At 45.1% G+C, this 14,150-nt stretch overlaps 1 protein-coding gene across 1 annotated transcript in view; it reads right to left on the reverse strand.

Annotated features, from left to right (window-relative positions):
* The window catches only part of VPS8 (VPS8 subunit of CORVET complex), a 65,717-nt gene that overhangs the window by 21,416 nt on the left and 30,151 nt on the right, over positions 1–14,150 (reverse strand). Inside the window, exons 28-35 of the mRNA XM_088170627.1 lie at positions 12,042–12,161; positions 10,942–10,998; positions 10,495–10,577; positions 9,156–9,240; positions 8,090–8,188; positions 5,065–5,154; positions 4,583–4,629; positions 525–666 (exon numbers count right to left, since the gene is read on the reverse strand). Of these exons, the coding sequence (XP_088026753.1) occupies positions 525–666; positions 4,583–4,629; positions 5,065–5,154; positions 8,090–8,188; positions 9,156–9,240; positions 10,495–10,577; positions 10,942–10,998; positions 12,042–12,161 (723 nt within the window). The remainder of the gene's footprint in view (positions 1–524; positions 667–4,582; positions 4,630–5,064; positions 5,155–8,089; positions 8,189–9,155; positions 9,241–10,494; positions 10,578–10,941; positions 10,999–12,041; positions 12,162–14,150) is intronic.

A 14,150-nucleotide genomic window follows, 5' to 3' on the forward strand; every position in this document is an offset into this window, starting at 1 on the left:
GACAATGCCAAGCAGATGGCCAGGGCTGGAAGTGCCTATGCTCCCAGGCACCTTATCCAGGCTGAGCAGCTCTCCTGCATCTTCTTTTATTTCTCAGCTTGCATTGTTGCCACCACCAGCACTCAAAAATTACTGGTACAATTTCCATACAGAGAAGGAACAGTTGCTCTCCCAGCACAAGGCAGATTTTGGCAGTGTTGCTTTCCAAAAACCCCAGGCCCACGATTTCATATACCCCCAACATGATTAATTAGCAGCAACACAACCACCCTCTACTCTGCAGTTTCTCAGCAGCTTCAGAGCACTAAGGGCCCTTCCTTATTAGCCCTGAGACCCAGCTCAGTGTTAGCCTATTAAATATATCCAACTGTGCTGCAGAAGTGCAGTTTAGCAGCTCAGAGGGACACAGAGTGTTAGAAACAGATTGGAAGAGCATCCAGGAACTGTTTAAACAACAGTTTAAAGGGGTAGGAGCTGATTTGAATGCACCCCATGGCCCATGTTGTCATACATCTCTTTCCTACCTGGATGGCTTCCTCCAGTCTGCAGTATTCCAGAACTTTGAGTGTCTCCAAAACCTGGCCTGGGCTGTACTGACAGAGCAGCTCGATGAACTGCTCAGTGATACAGGGTGGGAGGTGTAGCAGGTCTTGGTTAATGCCTTCTCTGGAATAAAACAAGCACAAGAGACTAAAATCAAAATCTACCCCAGAAATTTGGCTGGGAAAAAGAGTTTCTTATTCAATTGTGCATTGTCTTTTATCCTTAATACAGAAGTTAAAAAATCTGGTTTTAAGAGGAAAATTATGCTTTCTACTAGTTACTAGTGCTGGAGGTCTCTCAGCAGCCATTTCATTTGTTCCACAACATATCCTCCTGATGTCTCAGTACAAATTAAACTCTCAAAGACCCCTGTGAAGAAAGAGACCAGCACAGACCCATCTACAGCAACTCCATGGCAAAGAGGAACAAAGAATTAGCCTCATTTCCTCAATGAAACCTTATGGTCTGAGTGCTCTGTTCAGATCCTGATTGTCTGTGTCCTACAGACCTGCTCTGCATGTGTTTGAAGAAATGTTTTGTTGCTTTTTGCTTATTGTTCCTGAAATTCTTTGACTTCCTTTACCACATTTTAATGTTTCATCCCTTTGATCTACCTCACTGAGAAAGGAACTCATACTTCTTTTAGAGAAACATCCCCATTTTTCAATCCCTGGGGCTCATTATTAAGCAAACTGCTCACATGCAGAAACAGAAGAGAGAACAGAATTGTGAGCAGTGCCCATGTCCCTTTGTCACGACAGTTTCCTACTGATCTTGTTTTCATAAAGAGCAACGTGAAGGAGGAGTGAGGAGGGAAAGGATGATGCTTTCCTGGAGTCAGATACAGCACCTGCAACCCTTAAATGAACAGCAGCTCTCTGCCACTGCATGTTCTGCTGCCCATGGCAGTTCTAGGACTGGTGCATCACACAGAGAAACAGCGGAAGTTTATCCTGGCTATGAAACAGGGGATTCTGCTGAAGCTCCTGCTAGGAAAGGAAATTAATCAGGGTGTATATATTGAGTTTTATTACCTTTCTGAACACAAATTCCTAAGCAGGAGAATATCTGTTAGTGTGCAAACCCTACAGCCATGGGGTGGGGAAAAGGTCTGATACCCAATATCCTCTATTTCCTGGGAGTTGCAAAAGGCATATTACCATCCAAGAAAGGCCAGGAGAATGCTGTGGCTTGAGCAAGTCAAGAGAGCAGCTTACTGTGATTACAATGATTATAAATGCAACATGCCCAGAAGCAAAAGCCTCACTTATATACTGATCACAACGTGCAAAGTATGAGCACAACTCCACAAAAACTGTGCCCAAACTATTGAGTTCTGACAGCAAAGAATGGACCTTGAAGGACCAAACAAGAGCCCTGAATTCTACATTCACCATCCACTCCTCCCACAACAACCAACCTATAAACTCCCCCAGTGCCTGCAAGGGAGTGAGTGCTCTCCCCTTCCTATGAGTAAACTAAAATAAAACAGTCTTTATCTAAAATGATCTCTTATCTGCCAAGGTAAGAAAGGAAAAATGGCAAGTCATGCATCTACAGAACAACAGAAAACTTCAAGTCTGGAAATAACTCTGGCACCAAGTATTCATGGTTTCATGAGCAGGCTCACTCTTCCCTCAGCCATTATGTCATCAAGAAAAGCAGAGAATAGACAATGGAAAGAAATCTGGAATTTGGTAATTTCTAAAACTAATCAACAGTCCTGAGCCTTGCAGGTCCTGTACAGCTACATGGGATTGTGTTTACTCTAAATAAAACCATATTCAATATCTCCCCTAGCCTTTCCAAAAAGCAAGGGAGAAGCACTGGTTTCTCATAAAACCTGGCACAAGGGAGACCTGCAAGTGTCACAGGCAGCTGGGCACAGAGGAGGGCCCTTGGGACAAACCTTCCTGGTTTAGGGGTCTGTTAGTACATTTATAAACCCAGAACACTGTGTTGCTAAATAAGTTAATATTGGTGGTATAATACATAAACAAATGCCAACAGAAAATGCTTCACTGTGCTGGTTTTTTTTAGAGAAAAAAGCTCAAGAGTTTAAAATGGAAATGTAGCAAAGACTGTGATTAATGAGCTGAGCAATCTCTACTACATACTCTGTTTCCTGGGGCTGCTTTATGCTACAAACATTCAGACATTTGCTTTTAATTTCCCCAGGCAATTCCTGTTAACCCTGTTTCCTTCCTCCCCCCTTCCACCTCCTTAAAAATAAATCTCTAGCTAAATTAAATGGGCCAAATTAATCCCTAATGCAATTCCACCAACTCGGATACTTAGACCAGCATGATGAGTCTTGTCCCCACATGATTAAGCAATCATTTGTATTTGAGACCTTAAAAAATTCATTTACTGCTCTAAGAATCTTTATTTTGACAAGAATTTTGCTTCACAAAAGCATATAAACATTTAGGTTGAATGAACAGATATAGATGTTGCAGAAGAGCCTAATCACTGTTTTATGTATAAATATACTACTAAGTGTAGGTGCATGTGCAGTTTGGTCTGCAGAGCAAGACTTCCCCTCCTTCCCTGCCTCTCCCAGGCTAGAGTTCAGCTCCTTTCAATAGGTCTTAGAAGAAAACAACCTCACAGCACTGAGAATAGACCTCAGGATCTGAGTATTATTAAGAAAAAGCCATGTGGCCTAGTGCACCACATGGAACATCATTCTTGAGGGAAAAGCAGAGACCTGTGGGGAGAGCAGATGCAGAACATTGCTTCCCATTGCTGGTTGGAACACATCACATATTGCCCGTGATCAGAAGGTAACTACAGGAGAAATGGGTCTATTTGGCTCTAATTATGGTAGAGTGAAATTAGATATGTTTATTACTCAGAGATTATGGGAGACACTCTGTGCATAAGATTAGAATCCAGGTTAATTACTACCTTCACTGGGTGCAAGTGATACCACAGCATAAATAAAATCCTACTTAACATCCAGCTGGGTTTCATTTCTGTTTAACTTAATTATTTCTTCCAATTAATGACTGATTAACTAAAACATCTGACTTATTTCGTATAAAACCCAACCAAGATATTTTTTGATTTTGTTTTGACCCCAGAGAAAATAGGAGGTGTGGAAATGAGCACCTTCCACACAAACATACCTGTAAAACTCAGGAAATAAAATGTATGTTTGGGGTTTTGACTTTGTTTTGGGTTGGTTGTATTTTTTCCTTAATTCACAGTTAACAAAATCCAAGAGGTGATTGATTAATTCCAGGTTCTAGCTTCCAAAGCATGCTTTTTATTCCACTTCCACAAAAACTGAAACACTGACACTCGGATTTAGATAATATTGTCTCTTCCTACTCCTCCTCTTCATTAAGCAAAATTAATTTGTAATTAATTGACAAACCATGATCTTTTCCTCAGTTGCATTAACAACTGCTTGAAAGCAACTGCAGCTGTGAATATATAAATGTCTTGTAGCATTTGATACTGATTTAACAGAAAGAGAACACTCAGTGCTGAAGAACTGAAAGAACAGCAGCAGATGGAGCAAGCAAGTAGTTAAAAAGTGGAGCTTGCAGTGAAATATGGCAGCAGTTCTGAAACAAAACAGAAATTAAAAATGTCAGTTGACCAAAATGCTTTTTTGTTTATGTTAAACTTGGGCACCTCAGTCAAGTAACCAAAGCAGTGGGTTGAGAGGAGAAGCTGCCATTGCTGAGAAGAGAAATGGGTGCTCCAGCCCCAGGGTGACCATTGCACAGCCTGCTGGAGCAGCTGTGCCCAAGCTCCCCACACATGCCAGAGGCAGCACAGTCCATGCACTGGAGCCCACAGCACTTCCCAGGCAGGGAGCTGCAGCTGGCAGGGACTCCCCTGAAGGACCCTCCCCACAAGGCTTCTTTTGGGCTGTCCTTCTCAGCTTGGGACACCCTGAGGAGCAGGTCACCTTTCCTAAGCCTGATCTTGGCCATAGGCTGGCTATTGATGCACTGTTTCAAAGAACTGATTTTAATCCATGTTTTCAAGCTGCAGTTTGTAAACAGTCCAATTTTCTCCATACCTCGGATCAAGGAGACTCCTCAGGAACTGGAAGAGCAAGAACTGGTCCTGTACAACAGGAGGAGACAGAGTGTTGTTATTTTAAATAATGTGCTGTAAAACAGTGATCCTTGAACTATATCCACTGAAGCAAACACAGTTCTCAGCTGCTGCCTGCTGCAGGAGCTGCTTTAGGCATGTCTTGCACAAATATCCTGAGGATGTGCTTGCTGACATCAGCTCTGCTCTGGGACTCCAAGCCATACTGAACCCCAACTAAAAGCTCCAACCAGCAGCTCTGAGCCCATACGTTTTTATGGCCAGAACTCTACAAATAGGCCAAATAACTGAGATGTAGCAATTCCTATCAGGGAGTGGCTAAAGCCTATTTTTCTTGTGTTTCTGACACAGCAGTAAGTCACCATGACTTTTAGCAATCATTTCCTACAGGGATGACATCCCTACTGTATAGAAGCCCCAAACTAATGGAGTTTGACACTTCACCTGCAGCTTTGAGATGATGCTCTCGATCTGCTCACTGAAGTGAATGGCTGCCAGCTCAGCTGCTTTACCTGGGCTCAGCACCAGCAGCTCCTTTGGGGGGAAAACACAACCAAATTAATTCCTTTTCATTTCACAGGTAATATGATTATGCAGCATCATCGAGCCCACCCATACTGTAACTGCACCTTTGCCTAGATGCAAGAAAAGATAAAACACCATTGCACAGAGATGTAAAAATAGAAGAAGGGTAGTTGGTAAAAAGGGATTTTTGAAAGTTGATATTTTTGCTACACACAAGGCCTCGAAGAATGCAAAACTCCTCACACCAAAAGTCCATCTCAGTCCTAAGGAGAGGAAGTTATTCATCAAGTTTTCTGACAACTGCCTTTACCTCCTTGCCAACAAGAAATTCCCAGTGCCAACTGCAAGCCAGCAGGAAAGGGGAAACAACCAACCCTTGGGAATTTCTCAGTCCAATGGAAACAGTGTTTAACTGGCTTGAACTGAACCAAACTAGAGGTTTAAAAGCAAGTTTTCTGTAACTGTTCACTGTAACTGATACCTGTCCAGACATGAAAAAGCAATTTCTTTATTGCAGTACAAGGAAACAGAAATCGTTTAGATGCCTGTGGGTTTGCTTTCTGCCAAGCTTGAGCTAAAAGGCTTCATATCATACAAGTTTATATAACCTGCAATGTGAGCTTTTTGCTTCTAACCCTTCCAAATGCATCCACTCTTCCAAATAAATGAGAAGCAACTGTTGCAAAACAATAGCATGCACATAGTAATCCTTCCCAAAAGCCCCTGCTGAATCTAAAAACGAGAAAACATTTCTTTACTGAACAAAAACAACTGTTACAGCAGTAAAGAAGGAAAATTTTCAGAAATGTACATCTGGAAAAAAACCCACATTGAAGAAGTTCCTTAGCAGTAGCCTGGCCTCCAGACAAACACAGCAGCCACTGAATACAACCAAAGCCAGCAACAAACTGGGGCAAAGGGAAGCAAGGAAGAGCCTGATCATTCCATGAGCTCTCCCTAAAGAGCTGTCACAGATGATGCCTTTGGTGAGGTTTCCAAAGGAAAACCTGCCTACTCCATAAGAAGCTCTGCAGTGTTTGACCCCACAGCTTCACTGCACAAGCTCAGCCCCCTTCACTGTGTCCCCATGACTCTTTCACCCCACAAACCCAGGGAAATCCAAAGCACCCAGGAGCTCTCAAGCACAGCAGTGCAGAGGGACACAGAGTGTATGCAGTGGGACTCCCTTAATCTACTTCTCTCTCTGCACAAACCCTCCCTGGGAGTCTCCAGGACTGCTGAAGGTAGGACTGCCACGCTGGAGGGAACTGGCCCAATTTCCCTGCCTGGAATCTGTGCAATCTTCAGAGCCCATTCCCCAGCAAAACGCTTGGGTTTCTATCCTCTCCCAGATCTGAACCTGCAAACATGGCACTGCTTAGGCAGCCCTTGAGGGGACAGCACTGACATAAGGCACGTGGGTATGAGGGTAGAAAAGGACCAGTACTGTGACTGAAGAGAACAACGTTTATTTTTTTAAAGATAAACACCAAGGAATAATGGCTGTGGGATGATGGGGAAAATGAAAAGTGGCACTGATCACAAACCCCACTTTCTGCCATACAGTCACCAGGAAATCCTCTCCAGACACTGCTACTTTTGCCTGAAGAAGCTGGTTTGCTGCATTCTTATCTCAGCAAATGACAGTTGTCCTAAGAGCTCAAATCACAGCTTCACCCCAGTAAAGTATTATTTACTGTTCCAAGTATTCCGAATGTCTGAGAGCAGGATTAACACAATGGAAAAGGACAAAAGCCCACAGCAGCCACCAGGTTGCTAAACCACACGGTTTACCAATCCCAGGAAACAGAAGATGCCAAAACGAATCAGGGAGCTGATCTCAGAGACAGCACCTAAGAAAGCTGACCCACAGAGCCCATCACCTGCCTAGCAGCTCTGGGGACCAGGGATGCAGCAGAAGAAGCAGACACAGGAAACAGCACAGCATACAGCAGCTTGCCCAACCTGGAACCCCAGTTGCTCTGATGAGGCTGCAATGAGCCAGGCCTGCTCAGTCCCAGCACAACCATCCCCATCTCTGGAGATGTCCCTCTGGAGAGGGACTGTGAGCTCAGTGAGCCACATGTCAGCTGAATTCACAGGGTTTCTTTGTGCACTGCCTTTTGAATCACTCTCCCTCTTGGTCCATTTTCTCATTAGTCATGCACTACTTGCAGATGCTGGTAGAAACTAAAAGTACTCTGGATATGCCCATTAGCTTTTTGTCTGCCTCACAGGATACAGATTCTGTGGTCATTTTTCTCTATGGAGTGGTCTGCAAGGCTTGTTTTACAGGTAGAATTATTTTACTGGATTACCTCCAGATAACCCTGGCAGGGAGTAACAGCACCTTATAGGAACCAGAAATATTGTAAATTCCCCACATCTAATGAATGGACAATTACTTCAGACATCTTCATCCCCTGAAGCTGACAGAGACTGAAGACATGGGAAAAATTATTAGCTGGAAAAGTCTAGCAGCAGCCTGTGTCTTACATTCATGACCCCATCGTAGGCCAGGTTGGCAGTGCAAGGGCACCAGGGCTGAATACACTTATCAGTGTGAGGAATCAGGATGAGGAGTTGGATCCCACAGCCTGTGAGGTCAGTGATGTCCATATCCTGCCTTGCTGCTGCCACATGCTCAGGAGATGGAACACTTCCTAATGGATCTCCCTCCTGCTCTACAGCACTCACTACCCATCACCCCCGAGAGGGCTCTATTAGCCAAAGAGCAGCACTTGAAAGCAGGAAGCCAAGGAAGGCAGCCTGAATCTGAGAGAGGCACTTACATGAGTGTGTGAGAGCTCTGAGCTTACGTCAGAACTGTCTCAACAGCTGTGACTCAGCACCGGACACTTGTGTTTATGGAAAAGCACCCAGCACATCCAAGAGCCATTAGCAGGAGCTGAGGGACCCTGGGTGCAGGATATACTGTACCTACCTCTATATGCTCCAAAGCTTTCTGCCACACCAGCTGCTTCTCCTCAGCACTGTAGCCAGGCATGGACAGGATGTTGTGGATGTAGTTGAAAACCTCTTCCTGTAAGGCACAACCCATAAATGACACAGTGTGGTCTGCAGCACCACTGACAGCACTGCCTTTTGGAAACGAGAGTGTTTCCCATAGCCTTGGGATGACCTCAGGGCTAGTCCTCTCCAAACAGGTCAGGATGAGTTATCTGCAGGGAGGCTGTATGTCCCTAAACAGTGAAGAACTGAAAGGAAAAGAGAGCCAAAAGGAACCTGATGCTGAGGTCAAAGAGAATTGTTCTTCCCCTATTAGAAATGTCTCCCTCTTGCCCACAGTGAAAAGGGACAGGACATCACTTGAGCTAGGAGCACAGGCATAGAACACTCTGCCAGAGGGTAGCTCAGTTTTCCCAGCACATTCCTGAGCTGCTCCCCCACAATGGCCTTTCCCACCAGGCTCTGCTGCACTGTTCCCACCTCGGGTACTCTCCTGTGTCATGGTTTTCGACCACCTCACTATCACGATCTCCTCTTCTGACTCCTTCACCCACACAACATTCAGCATTGTGAGTTTATAAGGACCTAGTGAAGTCACATTTGCCAGACTCTCATCCCAACTTCTGTTGGTGGCAGGGAAGGGAATATCTCAAAAACTGTGGCAGGTATACCAAAGATAACAGCAGAGAAATAATAAGGACAGAAAGCCTGTGTGCAGGGGAAGAAATCTGGAGACCAATGGCAGAAACAAAAAAGTACTGCAGATAGCCACATCTGCAGTAAATCCCACCTTGCACTCACATTTGATGTACTAGCACTACATTTAAAAATAAAGGAAAACTCCGAAACTTAAAAAATCAGCTCCTCTCCACTAGACAAACACAAACAGCTTTGACTACAACTAAGAAACCTCAACTGTTAAGGGCATTTTTAAAATAATTATGCTAGAAGAGCAAGGCAGCTGTGCCCAGTCACTGTGGCCAGCAGGACAGGCTGCATGGCCATGAAGCAGAAAGGCCAGGAGGACCAGAGTCACTCACCTTCCTCAGGGGATCCCGCAGGTAACAGCTGATGATTTTGTCATAGCGAAGTTGCCGTTCATACATGAACTCACAAATCTGATAGCTGAAAGGAAACTTCCCATGTCAGAAAAACCACTCAGCTGAGCCAGCACAACAGATAGGCAGCATTTGGAAGTGTCTTACATTGGGGTTTTCAGCACACAGGCTGGGTGGCTCCAGTGGGCTGGAGTGCCATTTGTACCAGCCTCAGGCCAACCTGCCGATCAACCTCCCTTGTCTGGGAAATTATCACACAGAACGGAGAAAAGTGGAGTTACTAAGGGGAGAGGGGAGAGGCAAGGGACAAAGGATGCAATTCTTAATTAAATCAGGTCTCACAGGTTCTGCTGCCAGACATGACCTTCCTTGTTTCCACAACACTCTGCTCCAAGCTAGGTCAATCCACTACACTAATTATAAGAAATTCCTTGAACGTGACTCAACAATGTGTTATGACACAGCTTCCTACCTTCACATCTTAACAAACATCTTCAGTAGTTTGAAATCAGATGTAACTGAGTCAAACCAAATGAAGAGTCTGATAATTAATATTACACTATAGCTCTTTCAGCTCTGATGGAAGTGGCTGAGCTGGGGGCCCTGGCTGTCAAATTTTCTGAATAAAGGAGAAAAAAATGTGTTTATTGAATATGAAAAATATGATTGAGTTACTTCTTTTAGGACACATAGGAGAACAGGCATGGGGCACCCTCCACTGTTCCTCTGCAGCATGGTGGATTCATTCTTGTAACACCCAAACTCATGGCCTGGATGAAGATGCCCTCCCTGGCTGGCTCTGCTCTGACATGACAGACGCTTTCTGGAATCATAAAGCATCTCAAGGAGATGCTGGAAATTTTCAGCCTTCCCAGACACTTTTTTTGTCTCTCCTACTCAATTCTAAAATGAGTACCACGGGGGTGGCTCCAGACCCCTTCACACTTTTAAGTCTACCTGTGGGTCTCACCCCAACCAGGCATCTCCATCTGCCAGGGGTAGAGCATTCCAATATACAACTGTACCTCTGAACACAGCCTAGGCTCTAGGATAGGGAGTGGCAAAAGCCATCAAGTCCCACGGGATTTCTCCTGAAGGGTTTCCACAGCTCTACCCCTTGTCCACTTAATGCTCTCTCTGAGAACACCCAGGAAAGAAAGTCTGGGTCTAAATGTGAACATCTTAAATTAAGCATAATGTGAATGCACAGGGAAAATAAGCCCAAACAGAGCTGCAAAGAAGAAACAAGAAAAGTGGAGCCAAAAAAGAGCTGTGGAAGAGATTTAAAGGCAGTTTTTATATATTGTGTCCAGCAACTCACAACTCAGCTTTCTCTGCCATTTGGATAAGGCGGCTCTCTTCAAACTGCACGATCCCTCCTGCTTGGAGCAGCTCTAAAAGGACCTGCAGAGATTGAACACCAGTTACTCACAGGGCAGCAACAGCAGCTGAACAGCCAGTGCCACTACAAGTACACTGCTCCTGCCCCATTAAACATGGTAAGAACACAGGGCTGACTTTACTTGTTTGTTAACTGACTGTCCTTTAACTAGGAAGGTCATGAGATTATGGGAACTTTCCTGACTCTGCTCTTGCTGCTGCAGGCAATGCTGGGGTGGGACCCTACCCTCCTGCTCTGCCCAGCACTTCCCAATATTCCCATGCCCGTGTCTTTGGCACATGACCCAAAGCCCATACTCATTCCAAATTCTGGTCCACAGCCTGGCCCTGCCTGGTGCTCCAAGCAGAGTTCCCTGGAAGCTCTTACCTGCTGCCTCTCGGAATGCCGGGAGTCGTCATCCGGGCTGCACAGGAACTCCAGCACCTGTGCCAGGGGTAGAGGTTGGTGTGAGCTGGGAGCACAAACTGACCCTGAGCACCAGCCATGGCAACAGCAAAGCACCACACAATGGGGCCATCTGAATGGACCTGACCCTGGAACCAAACTGGGAATACTGGATAGCAGAGAACTGCTCAAAGACTCCTGAGAGGGAAACACAGGATCTAGAACCAAACTTGAGGGAACCCAGGGAATATAGAACTCAGGGAATCCCATGTTTCTGCTTCAGACTACACACCCAACAGCTGCCATCACAACACTGACCCTCTCTCCTGGACTGTGCCATCTCATCAGGAAAACAGGAAATTATGTAATTCATAAAATTTAATGCATGTGGAATGAAAGCGTTAAATCCAAGTCTGTTTAGCCTCCACAGAGTTCTTCAGGCTTCAATTAGGACCAAGGATATACACATTCTAATTCATTTTTATTAGTGCTCCTACGTCCCTACATCCCCACTGCTGTCATCAGTGAAGTCTCCTCCTTAGTCCCAGGAATTTCTGGGACTTAAGGTGGGATACAAAGTTAACTCATGCAAACTTTGGGCAGGCATTGGTGCAAATGCCTTTTTCAAACAGCAGAGAAGGTAGTGGCTACCTGAAATAAAAATTATCAACTACATTTATGTGCTCTATAAACTCACTAATGTAATTTTAGTTGACACCCCTTATCCCAGAGTGGCCTGGACTGGAAAGGACCTTAAAGCCCATTCAGTTCCAATCCTCTGCCACAGGCAAAGACACCATCCACTAGACAGACTGCTCAGAGCTTCATCCAGCCTGGCCTTGAACACTTCCTAGGATGCAATGCTGTTTGTGCCACAGTTCCAGCCAAGCTGAAACACAGTGTACTGTGCTTCCATGGTCTGTCCTACTCTTCTCCTGGGAAACCACAGCAATGGCCCAGCAAGATGCCACCTGGTTATAATGCACCAGTACTTCCAGACCTGCTCCAGCCTACAGCACTGGCCACGCTTTCTGCAGTGGTGCAGCCTTCTTGCAGTGTCACACACACTCAGGAATACTTGCCTGGTCAAACAGTGTCCTGTTGACAAACAAGGTGTTGTTTGGCTTGGCAAGCTGCCGGGCAAGGAAGGTAAAGAGACAGCCAACCTGTGATGGGGTGAAGTCAGAATTCTCCACCATGACCTGAGAAATATTGAGAGAAAAGGAAAAAATAAACCCACAAGGGATTGATTCTGCAGCTCCTTTGGGAAAGTAACTGGGACAACAAGAAACCCCTGTGAGTCATCCTGTCTCCTCCTGCTGTTAGTCCATCCTGAAAGTCAAACACAAGTCCCCTTCCTCAGCATCCAGCTGTGTCACCTGAAGACACAGGCAGTGGATGTGTCATTGCTAGAGCACTTCGGTCCCAAAGCTGAAGAGGCTCCACCTCTCTGCCATAAACTCAAGGGAAGAATTCTTGCATGTCCCTGTTTTTCAGGTGTGAAGAGGCTCCAAACCCACATTTGTCTTTGCCTCTGCAGCCTGTGTTGATCAGCTTCTGAGCAGAGAAATCTTGTCACATTGTTGAAGTACAATTATCACATGAGAAAACAACCCCGAACACCTCATTTCAAGCCCCAGGCATTCACCACTTCAATTGTGGAATGCAAAGAACTACTCTAATAGCTAAGAAATGACTGCAGGTTTGGGGAAAAGCTTTTCTCAACATTACATCAGTGTTAGTTTAATAATATTCAGAGAAACTTGTGGCTGTGTTTACTTGAAATTACAGAAAAAAGGAATATTTAAGAGCCACTAAAAAAGGGATTGGAAACCCAGGAAGTGCTTTTCACCTGTCTGATGTATAAAGCACAGACCTGATGTGCCCTGACTTGGTGTCTCCTGCTTCAAAAAAAATCCTAAACCCTAAGTGAAAGTGAAACGCCCCTGCAGAGTCCCCTGTAAGAGCAGTGTGTTTAAGCTGGGAGGAAATCCATCACCTGGACAATTCTGTCAGCTAAGATCTAAGAACTGCTGTAGCAAAGGCTCACCATGGAGCAGCCCACAGTTTATAACCACATTCAGCTGGAGCTGGGGGGAGTCAATTAATTTCTTCAAGTGACCCGAAGTTCCAGACCCCCACAGGATACTAATGGTTTTGTGACACAAGTGAGGCAGGCAGGCCAGACACATTAGAGAATCAAGCAGAGCTCTGCTTGAGACACCAGCTAATGTAATCATTCTTTTTCAGTTTTCATTTTCTGTCTAAAAAGGTTATTTCTTACAGGAGCCTAATCAGAACAGCACTACCTGACACCATTAAAAAATTATTCAGTGAAATATCTGGAATGTTTTATTAATTTTAGCTTTGTTTTTCACAAACTGAGTCTATGTGAAGGTGAACATACTGCATCCCTGGAATAGAGCAACTTCCCAAGGCTGCAGGCCAGTCACACACATGATACATTTGGCAAAGTTTTGATCAGCATTAGCAGAATGTCTATGTTCACCAAATGATTTCAAAAGCACAGCTACTTCCTAGGTGCTCTCTACTGCTAATGACGAATTTAAATTGAAAGTTTCAAGCGTTTTTAACTTTTATCCAAAGGACAGCAGATTCCAGACAAAAGGACTGACAGTTTTCATAACACCACACTGTTTGCCTGAAGATGCAACGCTGCAGCCCTTCTCAAGCTGCCCTCCTGCTGTTGGAGCCACGACAAGAACACATCCCCAGCAGCTCTGGAACATGGCTGCAGTGTGCCACCTCCTGCTAACAGCAGCTCAAGACACAAACCAGAGGGGCTGAGCCAGCACAGGGTTAAAGTACCCCTCAGAGCCACTTCTTGTTTGGGCAGGTCACAAAACCCCTCATAGTGGCACTGTCTCAGCCCACTGCAGCAGCACTGCCACCCAAGTCACTCGCTGCGCCCTTGTCTCATCTATCAGTGATGACAGCCACACGGAAATGCTACTTATGGTATGTTTATATATAAACAGCTTCCAAGTGGAGTCACTCATGATTAATGGTGACAGCTTGGAGGGGAAAGCAAACGGTGCTTGGCAGCCAGAGCTTTAATGGGAACATCCATTGTTGGGAACAGGGGCTGGGGATGACAAGTGATTTCCAGAGGACCAGGCTGATAACTGACATTCCTCTTCTCTCCTAAACTAAAGATAGGCCTGTCATCC

Source organism: Sturnus vulgaris, chromosome 10 (assembly GCF_052056855.1).
Source record: "Sturnus vulgaris isolate bStuVul1 chromosome 10, bStuVul1.hap1, whole genome shotgun sequence".
NCBI lineage: Eukaryota > Metazoa > Chordata > Aves > Passeriformes > Sturnidae > Sturnus > Sturnus vulgaris.